The 16,107-nt window shown below is 49.4% G+C and overlaps 2 protein-coding genes across 2 annotated transcripts; one reads left to right on the top strand and one right to left on the bottom strand.

Annotated features, from left to right (window-relative positions):
- Positions 1-281: 281 nt before the first annotated feature.
- LOC134037736 (serine/threonine-protein kinase pim-3-like) lies at positions 282-5,689 on the top strand. Its single transcript, XM_062483234.1, has 7 exons — positions 282-922; positions 1,222-1,331; positions 1,460-1,510; positions 1,597-1,960; positions 2,981-3,157; positions 3,365-3,569; positions 3,644-5,689. Exons 1-6 carry the CDS (start codon positions 835-837, stop codon positions 3,559-3,561), a joined length of 987 nt encoding a protein of 328 aa, XP_062339218.1. The 5' UTR covers positions 282-834; the 3' UTR covers positions 3,562-3,569; positions 3,644-5,689.
- Positions 5,690-12,402: 6,713 nt separating this feature from the next.
- Positions 12,403-16,055, bottom strand: creld2 (cysteine-rich with EGF-like domains 2). Its single transcript, XM_062483174.1, has 10 exons — positions 15,666-16,055; positions 15,401-15,483; positions 15,003-15,113; positions 14,797-14,888; positions 14,369-14,545; positions 14,139-14,237; positions 13,962-14,045; positions 13,580-13,675; positions 13,130-13,267; positions 12,403-12,810 (listed from the first exon to the last, which is right to left on the bottom strand). The coding sequence occupies exons 1-10, from the start codon at positions 15,804-15,806 to the stop codon at positions 12,737-12,739; spliced, it is 1,095 nt and encodes a 364-aa protein (XP_062339158.1). The 5' UTR covers positions 15,807-16,055; the 3' UTR covers positions 12,403-12,736.
- Positions 16,056-16,107: the final 52 nt, after the last annotated feature.

Genomic DNA, 16,107 nt, shown 5'->3' with positions numbered 1-16,107 from the left:
CGTTTACCGAATACTGCAGCGGAAAGGTGCGGCTCGGAATTCCCGCCACGTGCGCTCAAATCGCCCCGTCTACGATCATCAACGTGTCTCTATTGGACGACATTGAAAACACGGTATTTAAACCCTCCATCTGATTGGCTGGGAGCTGCAGGTTGGCGGTGAACGAGAGTGCATCGACTCCAGACAGGGGGTGGTTGTCGCGTCTAGTACTATGAGAAAGTAGTGCGTGTGTACATAAGCATAGCACCAAGGAATTCAACGCTAGGTCGTTTTTTGACGGAATGATACAATACAACAATACCGTTAGTGTCAAATTGAGAACAATTTTTAAGTTTCCTACGAAAATATGTTGTGGAAGCATCGAAAATAGTCAGACGCGGAGGGATACCATCCCACCACGCGTCAAAATATTAGCATTATAAAGCCAGGCGGAGGACGCGGCAAAGCATAGAGAGAATCTCCTGGAGTCAGAACGGTGTCATGTAGGGATAATCGCAATATCAGTTATACTACTGTACGGTAGCTGCACACGGTGGTGTGTAGTTTGTCCGTGTAGTCTTCAACAGGACCGTACTTGTTCCAGTACAGGACTCTAATATAAAACAGGAAATCGTTTTTATCTCAAGCGTCGTTCTCCCAGCGGGATAAGGGCAACAACTGGTGACATTTTTATTTGACAGCCCGGTGCAGCGGAGTTGGCGCACTGGATATATAACTGAGTCATTTACAAGATCCGTCTTAAATATTTATAGAAATATATTTCGCGTTTAACTGGGTTGAAATAACATTTAAAGAAAACAAACGAGGAATACAATCGGTATTTTCGATGTGACTATGTTGCTGTCAAAGTTTGGCTCATTTTCACACATTTGCAATCCCTCAAGCATGGATCACTTGCCGGTGAAAATACAGCTCCAAACAGGTACAGATTCCTTCTATTTGCTAGTCACCTTTACTGCGAGCTAACGCTACGTTTATTAAAACATGTTTAGTGGACATATTATGTAGAGCTACAGATATCGTGGCGTTAATGGTATAATTACCATTTTTTGACTCGCTTTACTCGCTTGCACTAACTAGAGGCTTGCTATCTGGGTAGTTGGTGCTAACGTCAGTAGTAGCAGATTAGCTGTACGGGACAAGAAGCCTCTGGTCACTCCAGTCAGCTCCGTGTCCCAGTGTGTCGAAGTCTGTTCTTAATGTCCTTGTTGATATTCACAGTGAAACTGGAAAAGGAGCCTTTCGAGAAGGTTTACCAGGTCGGGACAGTGCTGGGGAGTGGGGGCTTTGGCACGGTGTACGCAGGGAACAGGATTTCTGATGGCGCACCGGTAAGGACGGAGAATTTGCAATGTTTTGATTCTGCCTAGCCAGCACATGGCGCCCGTTGCTCCTTCGCACTACAACCACGGAATATTCACGTCACGTTTTGGTACCATTTTATGTGATCTCATTTCAGGTCGCTGTAAAACATGTAGCAAAGGAAAGAGTGACCGAGTGGGGCACAATTGTAAGTAGCCCAATTTAAACCGTCACGGGTTTGTTTTGGTTACGTCAAAGTGTGGCTCTAAATCGTTAGTTTGCTTTATTTCACAGAACGGTGCCATGGTGCCTTTGGAAATCCTCCTACTGAAGAAAGTGAGTTCGTCGTTTCGGGGTGTTATTAAACTGCTGGACTGGTACGAGCGACCGGACGGCTGGTTGATCGTCATGGAGAGACCGGAGCTCGTCAAGGATTTATTTGATTTCATCACGGAGAAGGGCTCGCTGGACGAGGACACGGCGAGGGTTTTTTTCCGGCAGGTTGTGGATGCGGTGCGGCACTGTTACAGCTGCGGGGTGGTGCACAGAGACATCAAAGACGAGAACTTGCTCGTGGATCTCCGTACTGGGGAACTCACGCTTATTGACTTTGGCTCCGGAGCCATTCTCAAGGACACGGTCTACACCGATTTTGACGGTACGTAGCTTATTAAATCCAACTGTTCATTGCTGTGCTTTTAGGTCGATGGGTCGGTACACATTGGCTATGTGACAATTATGTTTTGGTGTTTCTGTGTTACGGTGCACAGTTCTGTAAAACGTGGTGTGTGAATCACGACCGTATGTTTACATACTAGGGATGTACGCAATTCCGTTGATTCGCCCTTGATAGCCTGCTGGGCCGGTAGCTCATGATAACGGCGGGGGCGTTCACGAGCCTGTGACTCATATGTTTGTTATCTGTGCCTCGTAGCGGATTTTCCCTCGAAGTGTAGCTCCGATGCGTAGGTAAAATTTATAATCGATGTATACCTGACGGAAATTAACCAATATTAACCAACCAATAACCAAATATGACAACGATTTGATTATATAGAGGCAAAATAGAATTGTTTTGAACATCGTGTATGATGCAACTCGTTTTGTTTACATTTAGATGTTTGCAGCAGTTGTATTGGTTTAAGTCGGTCTGGATAAGTGCGTCTGCTAAATTAGTAAATGTAAGGTTGTGTCGGTCCCAACGGCTGGCTCTCGGCAGGTTGTGTGGGTTTTGGATCAGTCTCCACGTAACATCTGTTTGTTGTGAAACCGGAGCCTGGTGTTCACGTGATGGCTCTGCGCATTCGAGTTTGTTTGGTTTCCAAGTTACTCCTGCCCGTGGGAGGGGGAGGGGGAGGAAGGAAAGAACAGAACAGGGGGAGAGAGGGGGGGCAGGTCACGCGGATGGAAAGCTCTGTGCTAGAGAGAGAGGGAAGGAGAGATTTAATGTTTTGAAAGTATAAATATGACATGGCCCTATCAGATGACTGTCTACTTTGATGTCAACGTTCCCCCTTAAAAGGACTCTTTCTTTACATCTTAAAAACTAAACAAAAAACACCAGCAGTCATCACAGTCACAATGTTGTTACCAGTGACGTTATGAAATTCAGATAACATCACAGATCTACGGAACGCCACCGCTCATCTGCTTCCTGTTTCCTGTTTCCTGCCCCCAGGTACAAGAGTGTACAGCCCCCCTGAGTGGATCCGCTTCCATAGATACCACGGTCGCTCGGCGACGGTGTGGTCGCTAGGCGTGCTTCTGTATGACATGGTGTGTGGGGACATCCCCTTTGAGCAGGACGAGGAGATCCTGAAAGGACAGCTGTACTACAGGAGAAGGGTGTCCAGCGGTAGGTACACACCCACACACCCACACACACCCACACCCACACACACCCACACACACACACACACACACACACACGCACACACACACACACACACACACACACTTGCTTATAGGGAAGCGGCTCCCCCTACAGGAACAGTGAGTTATAATCCTGATCACTGTCTGATGGAGAGACACTAACGTTGTTGTTGTTGTTGTTGTTGTGCAGAGTGCCAGCAGCTGATCGACTGGTGCCTGTCTGTGCGTCCGTCGGACCGGCCCACCCTGGACCAGGTGCTGGAGCACGCCTGGATGACCCTCCCGCTGGGGGCCCCGCCTGGCACCGGGGGGCAGGGCCACGTCACCCTCACCAGTCTGGACCCCCTGCAGCCAGGCCCAGACAGGCCCAGCCAGGACTCTCTCTGAGGGGGAGGAGCCAGGCCCAGCCAGGACTCTCTCTGAGGGGGAGGAGCCAGGCCCAGACAGGACTCTCTGAGGGGGAGGGGGGGGGGCTTTGATGGACATGCTGGCTGGTTTGATGGACATGCTGGCAGGCTGGCTGGGTTGATGGACATGCTGGCTGGCTGGTTTGATGGACATGCTGGCTGGCTGGTTTGATGGACATGCTGGCTGGCTGGTTTGATGGACATGCTGGCTGGCTGGTTTGATGGCTGGTCTCTTCCTGCCCTCAGCCGATGAGTGAAAAGAATTTATATTTTTCCTTTTGTGGGGAATTTAATAATTTATAACCAGTTTGTTCTTCCTTTTTTATTTAAAAGTGGTCTCTTTTTCTCAGTATGTCTCTTGACAGAAGTGTAGCTGTTTAGGTGGTCCTACCAGAACTATTTATTTGTATTTACTTAAAAATTGTTACCTGGCTGGTTAATGCTGTTGGTGAGGCTCCTGTTCAGAGTTGGATGTTTTTGTTGATCCTTAAAGAGAGACCGCAGCCATTCTGTCTCTCACACAGGGAGAGACAGACCGCAGCCATCCTGTCTCTCTCCCAGGGAGAGAGTATCTGGTCTCTCCTCTGGAAAAGAGACTCCTGTTGACAGTGTTGAATCGTTGTGTCGCTACACGTTCATCACCTGTTGTTCCAGAGGGGCTAGGCATCATGTCACTACCGCCTGGAACTGGACACCCACACACACACACACACACAGGTGTGTGTAGGTGGGATGCTGAGGAAGGCCGATTCCTCCATCGCTTTCACATGAAGGTCAAAGGTCACAAGAGTTCACCCAGGGATAGAGGCGTTCAGAACGTAAACGTCTGAAGTATTTTTTTCTTCTTAATGACCTGACTGTTGATGTTGGAGGAGGCGTGTTCTGGACGGGTCAATGTTGAATTTGACCCTGTATGGCCTCTTCACTCCCTCTACCAGCCCCACAAAGATCAAATGTGCATTTTTTGTCAGACTCAGAAAACGTCTGATTTTCTTTTTTATGTGGAATATTGGAGTGCCTTTCTCTGTTTTGTTTCTCTGGTTCAGTTTTTGGGGCCTTCGTGTAACGGGGCATTAACACCAGCACGACAAGACAGCACCGTGTGATGGTCGGATTTGACCATCACACACCATGCGAGCATGATGTCATGCTAGCAGAGCAATGCAGATCGTTGAATAGTTGTGTCACTGTTGGTGTGAATGCCCCATTATCGGTCAGTTTGGGGCGGGGCCAATGCTGTTGTCGTTGGTGACGATGTGAGAATGGCCAATCAGCCTTAAGCCCCCCCCCCTCCCCTCCCCTCCCCTGATTGGGGGAGACAGTAGATTACTTGAAACACTCGCCTGTCATGGTGTCAACGCTGCTGTCTTCAACACCAGGTGTTGAAACATCACATCTCTATGGAAACAGTCGCCACACACACACACTACCCCCTCCCCCCTCCTTAAACTGCCCCCCTCCTCGTCCCCTGGCACAAGTGCTCCCCCTACAGGTGTGGGAGGAGAATGCACAATCAATGCAATAGTCAAGAACTCAGTTATGTAATTTGAACTTTATTTTTTACATATTTTACATATATATTTTTTCTCTCTACGTGCATTTAATTTATTTTTAAACATTGTAGACATTCCACAATGTGGCATATTTATTTATTTTATTGTCTATGCTTAAAGAACTTGCCCTCTGGTGTTTTCATATCTTAAATGGCCTTTTATTTGCATTCCTGTCATTTTATTTTATTTGAACATTTAGTATTTTTGAGTTGGTGGACAGGTGCACTGAAGCTGTTGATGTAAAAGGAATAAAACAAGGTTTACTTAAATGAAAATTGCAGAAAGAGCGTTGAATGTTATTTAAGTAGGATTAGTGTTGGAAAACATGTCTATTTAAATGTTTCATAGAGAAACGTGAGGCTTAGGAATCTGCTACCTGTCTCTTCTGCCCCCCCCCCCTCATCTCTCTCCCCCCCCCCTCATCTCTCTCCCCCCCATCTCTCTCTTCCCCCCCATCTCTCCCCCCCCCCTCCCCCGCTCTCTTCTCGTCCGTCTGTCTAGTTCGCAGTGACGGGTGACTGTACATCTGTGGTGGGGATATTTTTTTTATAAGCAATAAAATATCTTTTTTGTACACAAAACAGAGGGTTGTGTCCTTGGTATTCGTAAACACGCACACGCGTACATCAACCCATAACAGACTTTCATATTATGGATTAAAAAATCCCCCAAAAACATCTCACTTCTCCGAGAAGGGTCCAACTGCTCCATCAACTCCATCAAGGGTTCTAATCATCAACGTTTCAAGATATAAAACCTTCCGAGTCTTCTAACTCCCGAATTACGAAAAGTAAACAACCACAACACAGCCTCCTGTCCTGTCGATCAGCGACAATCTGATCGCCGTTTTTTCTTCTCTCGTCTCAAGACGGGGCATCTGCCGACTGCCGCCGCCACCGGGGGTAAGGTATTTTGTTTCTGTCGCTGGAGGTCTTTCACATGGAGATGAGCTACTTGTCTTAACCCTTGTGCTGCCTTCGGGTCACATGACCCAAAGGTTCATAACGAACCATCGTTGTGTTTACCCAATTTTACCCAATACAAAAACAAATAAAAATAATTTTCTTTTAACCTTTGCAATGTGGGGGGTCTGAGACAGCCCATCAGTTAAAAGAAAATGCTTCACTTTGTTTTTGTATGAGGTAAATTTGTCGCAATACGACGGTGGGTCACAATGACTGATGGGTCGGAATGACCCGAAGATAACACAAGGGTTAAAGAGGCCTTCTGTTGTGGCCAGGCTCTAGATATCTCACTCACACCACAAAACCCCCATTAAGGCTGAGAGGCCCATGTCACACTGCGTCTGTAGCTTGTGTATCATTAAGATCAAATAATCCTTTATTTGTCCCGAAGTGGGGAAATTGCCGAAATTGCACTAGCTTAGCTTGCGTAGCTTGAAAGTCATAGGCTACAATACATTAGCGTAGTTCGCGTAGCTTGTAGATCAGGCTTGTACATTAGCGTAGCTAGCGTTTTTCAGAATCAGAATCAGCTTTATTCTCCAAGTTACTATGGCAGGAACTTGCATACGGTAAACAGGTAGCGTAGTTTGGTTCCCGTGTGCATTATCTCAGTTAGCGTAAAATAGTAAATTCCCACTGAATGATTAGCGTAAGAAAATTGTATAATCAGAAATTAGTCTCCTCCACCCTCCCCCAGCCTCCTCCCCCCCTCACCTCCTTACGATGATGAAAGGAAGTCTTCCCAGATGGATCTAAAGAAGGAAGGATGAAAGGGAGGAAAGAGAAGGAGAACTACGTCATATCTTACAGGTTGGTTGAGGAGTTTATCTGATTTATGATTTTATTATATCTATCAGTGTGGAGGTTGCAGGTTTCGTTTGACCTTATTCTAACTCAACACGAGACATGTCAGACCCGGTACTGTCAGACCCGGTACTGTTACACCCGTAAAGAGAATCATGTCCAGTCTGACAGAAGAGCTGTACGTGCTGAAGAGATGTGTGGGCAGGTGGGCCAGTCAGCACGGGAGGATGAGCAGAAGTAACACAGAGAGAGAGACAGAGAGAGAGAAAGAGAGCGAGAGAGGGGTAGTGTGGGAGAAGGGGGGGGGGGAGGAGGGGTGGTTGGCGTGGCGACATGCAGAGACGTAGTTGAGGCTGTGAGACGAGGAGGCGCCAGATGGCACAGATGGAGAGGTGGGCGGCACGCTGGGGGGTGCAGCCACGGCGATGGTTGGTGTGTGGGGGGACACTAGGGGTATTGGGGGGGTGTGAAGGTTAGGGGTGAGGAGAGGGAGACCCTCTGGGAAGGGTGGTGGATCACCTCTGGAGGAAGAATCCTCCCTCCCCCTCTCCCCCCTCTCTCTCTCTCTCTCTCTCTCTCTCTCTCTCTCTCTCTCTCTCTCTCTCTCTCTCTCTCTCTCTCTCTCTCTCTCTCTCTCCCTCCCTCTCTCTTCCATGACCCCCTGCTAACACAACAGTGGACCTCAGGTGTTCCAGGAGACACAAGCAACACTTTAATAACAACCCTCACAGCTGGATGCACTGTGTGTGTGTGTGTGTGTGTGTAGGTGGGTTGGTGGGGTGTGAGTCGTGCGTGTTTGACTGACTGGTAGAACTGTAGAGGCAGGGCTCGAGTAGAACAGTAGAGGCAGGACAGGGTACTATAGGCAGGGCTCGAGTAAAACAGTAGAGGCAGGACAGGGTACTAGAGGCAGGGCTCCAATATAACAGTAGAGGCAGGACAGGGTACTAGAGACAGGGCTCCAGTAGAGGCAGGACAGGGTACTGGAGGCAGGGCTCCAATATAACAGTAGAGGCAGGACAGGGTACTAGAGGCAGGGCTCCAGTAAAGGCAGGACAGGGTACTAGAGGCAGGGCTCCAGTAGAGGCAGGACACAGTGTTCTGCAGATCCCTGAGGTGTTTCCAGGAACAGTCTGTTTACATCAGCCCCAGAGCCCATCAGCCCATCAGAGATGCAGGGATAGAAAAGGACGGAGGTTATTTAGACCTGATGTCCACTAAAAGCTTGATGCTGCCAGTCCCTGGAACACAGTGTGCCTGACAGACTGAGATGAAGCCATGTTAGGTCAGGAGGTTCTCTGAAGGAGAGGGGGGAGGAGAGGGGAGGAGAGGGGAGGAGAGGAGAGGAGGGGAGGAGAGGAGGAGAGGAGAGAGGGGAGGAGAGGAGAGAGGGGAGGAGGGGAGGAGAGAGGGGGGAGGAGAGGAGGGGAGGGGAGGGGAGGAGAGATGGGGAGGAGGAGGGGAGGGGGGGAGGGAGGGGAGGAGAGGACAGGAGGGGAGGAGAGAGGGGGAGGAGAGGGAGAAATGGGAAATACTCTTCTATAGCTCAGCAGCTAGACTATTATACCTCTCCTCCCCTCCTGAAGTTCAGTGTGTGTGTGTGTGTGTGTGTGTGTGTGTTCTGATACTGTTGACGGGGTGAGAGAGATGGAGGGAGATGGGGAAAGAGAGAGAGGCTCAGTGTGCCTGGCAAGTAAGGAAGAGGTTTGGTAACTAAGGAACAAGTTTGGTAACTAAGGAACAAGTTTGGTAACTAAGGAGCGGTGCTATTGGGAATCTCAGCGAGATTACCCAGAAGGCTTTGGGGTTCATCGAGAGTGCAGGGCTCAAATCTGGTTCGGGGGTGGGGGGGTGTAAAGATGTCTATCTACCTCCCTGTCCTCTCTCCCTCTCTCCTTCTCTCTCTCCCTCCCTGTCCTCCCTCCCTCTCTCTCTTTCTCCTTTCTCACTTATCTGCCATTTCAGGAGTTTTCTCTACTTTCTTACATAACCACTGTTCTGACCAGGCCTGCTGGTACTGCCTGGCTGACTAGATGCTTGCGTGCATCTGTGTGAAGGTCTTCTATGGTGTGTGTGTGTGTGTGTGTGTGTGTGTGTGTGTGTAGCAGCAGGGATGGTGGGTGGTTCACACCATTCATGCCTACGCATCAGATCAAATGCGCCTGTCGCCATGGCAGCCTCACTGCTTAATCAACTCAGCCAGGAACTGAGTCTTGGCTGGAGACACACACGCACGCACGCACACACCAGCACACACACACACACAGAAACACGCAGACAGACAGACACACACACACATACACACACACAGAGACTGTGCCATTGATGATATAACTGTATCAAGCTGTTGATTCATTCAGACAGTGAGTCCATTCAGACATGTCTCAGTGATGAACAGCCCTGTTCCCTGACCCAGAGAACACAGGAGAGGGGGGGGAGAGGGAGGGAGAGAAGGAGACACAGATTAAATGTATCTCCTCATGACCTTAGCTTAACTGTTTCTCTCTCTCACACACACACACACACACACACACACACACACACACACACACACACGTGTGTGTGTGTGTATGTGTGTAACATGCATACATGTGTGTGTCTGTACGTGTGTGGTGGTGTTGACACCTCTGTTGTTTCTTCACAGAGATGGCAGACAGACAGGACAGACAGACAGGACAGACAGACAGACGGACAGACAGACAGACAGGACACAGACAGGCAAGACAGGCAGGACAGACAGACAAACAGGTCAGAGAGTTTGATGTTCTCTGCTTCTCTTTCATCTGAGCACCTGTGTGTGTGTGTGTGTGTGTGTACGTGTGTACCTTCTCTCTGATCTTACACACTTCAAGAATGAGGTATGACAGACTTTGATCTCTCAGAAGGCTTCCTCTAACCTTTTCCTAAATCACATGCGGTCTGGTAATCCTTCCTGGTTTGCTGATTAGAAACTGTAAACATTGCAGGGATTGGCTGCAGGTGATGGGACTACTTCACCTGGCCTTTCTCGCTCATCTCTGCATCAAGCTGGCTGGGGGCCTACTGTCTGCTGCTCAGACAATGAGGCCATGTGTGTGTGTGTGTGAGAGATTTGATGCCTGGTCTGAGAGAGACAGGACTCTGGTGATGATGGAATCTCTTACAGCATGCTGTGACACGAACACATAGTTCCCAGCTGCTGTGTGTGTGTGTCAGCTAGGTGTTGATTATGAGGTCTTCATTCTGTTTCCAGCCTCTATGCTGCTGAGGTCATACACAGACACACACAGACACTCGCATGCACAGACACACACACACAGACACACGCATGCATACACAGACACACACGTAACCTCTTTCTGCAGAAGGAAGATCTACTGTAGCAGCTAATGAGAAACACACACAGACAGCGGTCCTGTCCGGTGTGTGTGTGATGTCGGGAGACCTCCAGGCTGGTATGAATGTGCTGACTCACATGGAGAAGCTTCATCATTCAAACACAACAATCTGTCAAGGGTGGTATCAATATGGCTGCTCCTGTTTTATAGACCCTGCATGTTCCTGCGTTCTGAAGCTTGGTGTGACATCACTCTCGTAGACCCTGGGGTAACACAGCGCGGGACACAGAGGTGTGTGTGCGGGGGGGGGGGGGGGGGGGGTGGTAGTCTTGACGACCTAGACAGAGATGAGTGGAGGGAGGAGGGAGACTGTTATTATCGGGGGAGAGCAGAGCTAGTCTAGACAGGTTCAGACTGGCTTCACACCTTCTCTCCCTCTCCCTCTTCTCCCTCCTCCTCTCCTCCCTCCCCCTCTCCACTCCATCTCTTTAGAAGACCTGCTCAAGCAGGATTCAAAACAGCTGAAGACACACACGCTCACAGATACACACACACAGCTGACTTCATCCCTGAGGAACTCTGCCAGCGTGATTACAGTCAGAGGCAGGTTACTGGAACAGGCAGGAACCGGGAGACAGAGATTCCTCCCTCCTTTTCACTCTTTCCCCTCCCCCATCTTCTTCCTTCTCTACTCTATCTCACAGACACCCTCCTCCTAGGTGGATGAAAGGTAGGTTTTCCTCAGGAAAGTGTGTTTGATGAGAACAGGGGGTTGTTCCATCAACGTAGATTAAGGAAAAGCTTCAGCGACAGTTCTGTTCCATTAAAAAGGCTTATTCTAGTTCTAGCTAAGTAACCAAGGTAACTTATACTTCTGAACTAGCTTGTTCCGTGTCAGGCTAAAAGTCAAGCTAAATTAAGATGTGTTGCTAATCATTTCAAACAGGCGGAAACAGAATGTCAAAGGAGAGTTCCGTCGAGTGAATTTCAGCCCGCAAAGCATTTTTGCACGCAAAGCATGGGGCCGCAAAGGCCCCAAGTTGTGCAGTAGCTGCCCTTTAAATTTTTCCGCCCCTGCCCTTCAAACAGCCAGTGTGCCACTGTCCAAGCCCCTGCCCTTCAAACAGCCAGTGTGCCACTGTCCAAGCCCCTGCCCTTCAAACAGCCAGTGTGCCACTGTCCAAGCCCCTGCCCTTCAAACAGCCAGTGTGCCACTGTCCAAGCCCCTGCCCTTCAAACAGCCAGTGTGCCACTGTCCAAGCCCCTGCCCTTCAAACAGCCAGTGTGCCACTGTCCAAGCCCCTGCCCTTCAAACAGCCAGTGTGCCACTGTCCAAGCCCCTGCCCTTCAAACAGCCAGTGTGCCACTGTCCAAGCCCCTGCCCTTCAAACAGCCAGTGTGCCACTGTCCAAGCCCCTGCCCTTCAAACAGCCAGTGTGCCACTCTCCAAGCCCCTGCCCTTCAAACAGCCAGTGTGCCACTGTCCAAGCCCCTGCCCTTCAAACAGCCAGTGTGCCACTGTCCAAGCCCCTGCCCTTCAAACAGCCAGTGTGCCACTCTCCAAGCCCCTGCCCTTCAAACAGCCAGTGTGCCACTGTCCAAGCCCCTGCCCTTCAAACAGCCAGTGTGCCACTGTCCAAGCCCCTGCCCTTCAAACAGCCAGTGTGCCACTGTCCAAGCCCCTGCCCTTCAAACAGCCAGTGTGCCACTGTCCAAGCCCCTGCCCTTCAAACAGCCAGTGTGCCACTGTCCAAGCCCCTGCTGGACCTGTGGAGGCAGACTATGTAAATTGGAAATCTTTCCAAATTTAGGTTATGGGGAAGCTGTCCATACACTGTCAGTCAGAATAGTAATAATTGGTTTATTTCCCTTTTATTTTAAAGGTCAGCATTTAGCCTATAGTTAAGAAATGTGGCAGTTTACCCAAGCGAGGCTTTTTCGTGTAAACGTGGCTTTCGTTAGCGACGTTGATGGAACACCCCCCTGGTTTCATAAATGCATCCAGTCGCGACGGCTCATGGTCTGTTTTGTGTGATTACAGCACCACTGTGTGGTCAACAATGGGCACTGCAGCTGTGAGAAAGAAACTTGGTATAAACTGCCCCCTAGAGGCCTTATTACATACAGAAGAACTATAATTCTGATGATAAAAATCAAACATCTAAACAAACCCTTCCCTTCCAATTTTATTGAATCATTTCTTGAAAGTTTTTTTAATTTTTAAAACCAGACATCATAATCAAAACATAGGAGAAATAATCATGACAAAGGCCAGCAATGATTGAATAAACTAATAGTTATGTTTCTTGAACATGAAAATGTCTCCAGGTCTTTCTCAGCCTCAGTGAGTCGTCTGTGTTGCGCTCCAAGTCCTTCCTCAGGGAGGAGTGTACAGTACGGGGAAGTTAGAGCGGTTGGTTCATGAGGAGAGGGCTCAGACTTCCTGCTGTGGTTTGTCAACCAATAGTAACTCCCTAAAGTTCCTTTCTGGTTTGCTCCCATTGGTCCCGTCAGGGTCAAAGGTCCTCGTGTCCCTCTGGGTGATTGGCGGTCTCACTTGCTGGCTCCTCCTCCTCCTCCCCCTCTTCAACTTTTGAGGTAGAAAAGTAAAGAATACTTTTAGTCCACATACATACTGCCTCCTATAACCCTACTGCACAATTCAGGTAACAAGTAACAAATAGTACGAGCTCTTGATCCACAGTCAAATGCTCTCCCACTGAGCTATACCCATCAACTAAGGTAGCCAAACACGTACCATGGCGACCTGGCTATGCTAGTCGGTGTAGATAGCTAGCTATCTACAGTATATAGAGTATGTATACAGAGTATACAGAGTATACAGAGTATGGGGTAGCTAGCTAACAGAGAATGAGGTAGCAAGCTAACAGAATGGGGTCGCTAGCTACCGGGTTCTGGTGTTTTGACGCAGGCTCCTTCCTGTTCCTGGAAGCCCTCTGGGCAGTGGCAGGAGTAGCTCCCCCTGGTGTTCACACACCGCCGCTCCTCCGGACACACGGCCTCCAGCTGGGAACACTCGTCCATGTCTGTTTAGTTAGAGGACAGAGGATAGTCTCACCTGTACAGGTGTATTTAGGTAGAGGATAGTCTCACCTGTACAGGTGTATTTAGGTAGAGGATAGTCTCACCTGTACAGGTCTCTTTAGGTAGAGGATAGTCTCACCTGTACAGGTCTCTTTAGGTAGAGGATAGTCTCACCTGTACAGGTCTCTTTAGGTAGAGGATAGTCTCACCTGTACAGGTCTCTTTAGGTAGAGGATAGTCTCACCTGTACAGGTCTATTTAGGTAGAGGATAGTCTCACCTGTACAGGTGTCTTTAGGTAGAGGATAGTCTCACCTGTACAGGTGCCCTCTGTGTCTTGGTACCCGCTGGCACAAGCCTTGCACTTATCAGGACCCTCTCCTGTACACCCGGAGCATACCTGGTCACAGGCTGACACACACACACACACACACACACGGTCAAAAGAACAGCAGTGGTATTAAACTGTTGATGTGAATGCAGCAGTTTACACACACTCATGCCTAGGAGTAACACTGTGAGCAGGCCAGTGTTTAACAGTAGCCAGTAGAGGCAGCGCCAGTAGAGGCAGCTCCAGTAGAGGCAGCTCCAGTAGAGGCAGCGCCAGTAGAGGCAGCTCCAGTAGAGGCAGCTCCAGTAGAGGCAGCTCCAGTAGAGGCAGTAGAGGCAGCTCCAGTAGAGGCAGCTTCAGTCTCACCTCTGCAGGAGTACGATCCGTCTGAGTTCAGGCAGTGCTGCTCTTCCTGGCAGGGGGCGGAGTCTGTAGAACACTCGTCCACATCTGAGGGTCACATGATGTCACAACAAGAACTCAGACCACGAACGCCCAACCAATCAGTGAAGAGTCGAAAGCTGGCGTCATTGGCTGGCTCACCAATGCAGGCGCCCTGGTCGTCCTCCTCCCAGCCTGCCTTGCACTCGTCACAGTCGTCGTTGGTCGGGCCGGAGCAGATCTTACAGGAACCATGACAACCTGGGAGGGAACGCATCATCATCTTCATCACCACCATCATCATCATCTTCATCACCACCATCATCATGAAACTCAACCATGTTGAATGTCAAGAAGACCACATCTAAACCAGAACTATGTTCCAACCCTACCTGTACACAGAGAGAAAGTGTCGTTGCGAAGCTCTTCGAAGAACCCGTCCACGCAGTCCAGACAGAACTCTCCCTGGTAACCGTGGTTACAGCTGCACTTGCCCTTGCCCCCTCGGGTCCCGTCGCCATCACACGCCCCGTTGCCATGGCAAGGCCTCTCAGAACCACCAACGCACGCTGCCGACACAGGAAGCAACAGACATGAGGGCCAGAGAGGAGGGTGGGGGTGGAGAGAGATAGAGGGGGGAGATGCAGAGGGAGGGGGGAGGCAGAGGGGGGAGGCAGAGGGAGGGGGGAGGCAGAGGGAGGGGGGAGGCAGAGGGGGGAGGCAGAGGGAGGGGGGAGGCAGAGGGAGGGGGGAGGCAGAGGGAGGGGGGAGGCAGAGGGAGGGGCACCAGTGTAGTTTGAGGGTTTGATGGTTTGTTTACCGTTGCAGTCTGGACCAAACGTTCCTTTTGGGCAGCAGACTGTGATGGTGTCAACGCAGAACCACTTAAACAGGTCAGGATGCTTGGCTTTCCTGTGTCCAGCGAGAAGAGATCACACACACCTTAGCTGTGAAAAAGCTATGTGCTGGATTGAATAATAGGTGGATGGATGGGTGGATGGATGGAGGAAAGAGTGAAAACTTCACCTCTTGAACCACCAGGTCTCAAAGTGTTCCTCGTGCTGCTCTACCATGTGGTTGCATTCAAAGCTGCTGCTGTCACACACAGACTCCAGGATCTCCACCAGGCGGATCTCACTAGAGAGGGAGGGAGGGGGGGAGGGGGGGAGGGGGGGGAAATAATTAAAAGGGGAGAGAGATCGAAGTCTAAAAGGTGGGTTCTTTGTGACATTTGCACAAGGTCATCATGACACCAAACAGCAGCACATGCGATTCTTGACTTCACTGAATGACCCTTAAGATGGGCATGCCATCACTGGTCGGTGTGTAGGCATGTGCTGAATACCAAACGGTTAGATTAGGATGCGAGTGTATGGAAAGGGGAGTGTTTGGGAGCCGAACCGGACCGGTTGAGAGCGTCTCACCTGGTCTCATATTTAGACAACTTCCTCTCCTCCCAGGCCGTGTTACCTCCGCCGAAGTTCTGCTTCGCTGTCCGTTCAAACCCCTGGTCAAACGGGCGGGCAGAAAACCGTGACACATTTCCCGTTACACCATACGTGATGTTACGAGGTTATTATATCAAATGCAGTTAAGGTAGTATAATGTTGCACGAAGCACAGCATTGCAGGTTCTCATTCAAAAAGCGTGAATATAGTCACTCTGGTAGTGACCTACGGAAATACATACCTTGTTGAAGTTCTCGGTTATCTGTTTACAGGTTGAACAGAGGCTTTTTACATCTTTAGCTACAGTGCATTGTGACAGTAAAATAAAAGTTATGCAAGAAAATAGCCGCCCTTTCGAACCGGTGAAAAGCATGTTGGCCATTCTCAGCTTGCTAGCTAACAGTAACACAGCTGCAACCGAAGTATCATATCAAGAATAACGCCAGATGTAGCCACCAACAGCGACCCGACTCACTATCCTCTCTTTACTTTAACTACAAAACTGTTGGTGTAAAATTCAGTTAGAAATTATCATTCTGAGTCCACATTGACAACGCAAAGCAGACGAGTATGTTCATATTTACATGCCGGTTATTTTTACTACCAAAAAAAAAATGATTTGGATTTCCGCGTCAGCTTCCTATTACAATTGTGGCCTATTACCATTCGCTATCATGACCCAT

Source organism: Osmerus eperlanus, chromosome 17 (assembly GCF_963692335.1).
Source record: "Osmerus eperlanus chromosome 17, fOsmEpe2.1, whole genome shotgun sequence".
Taxonomy (NCBI): Eukaryota; Metazoa; Chordata; class Actinopteri; order Osmeriformes; family Osmeridae; genus Osmerus; species Osmerus eperlanus.
The sequence above is the reverse complement of the archived record's forward strand: the minus strand, read 5'-3'. Positions and strand labels throughout refer to the sequence as shown.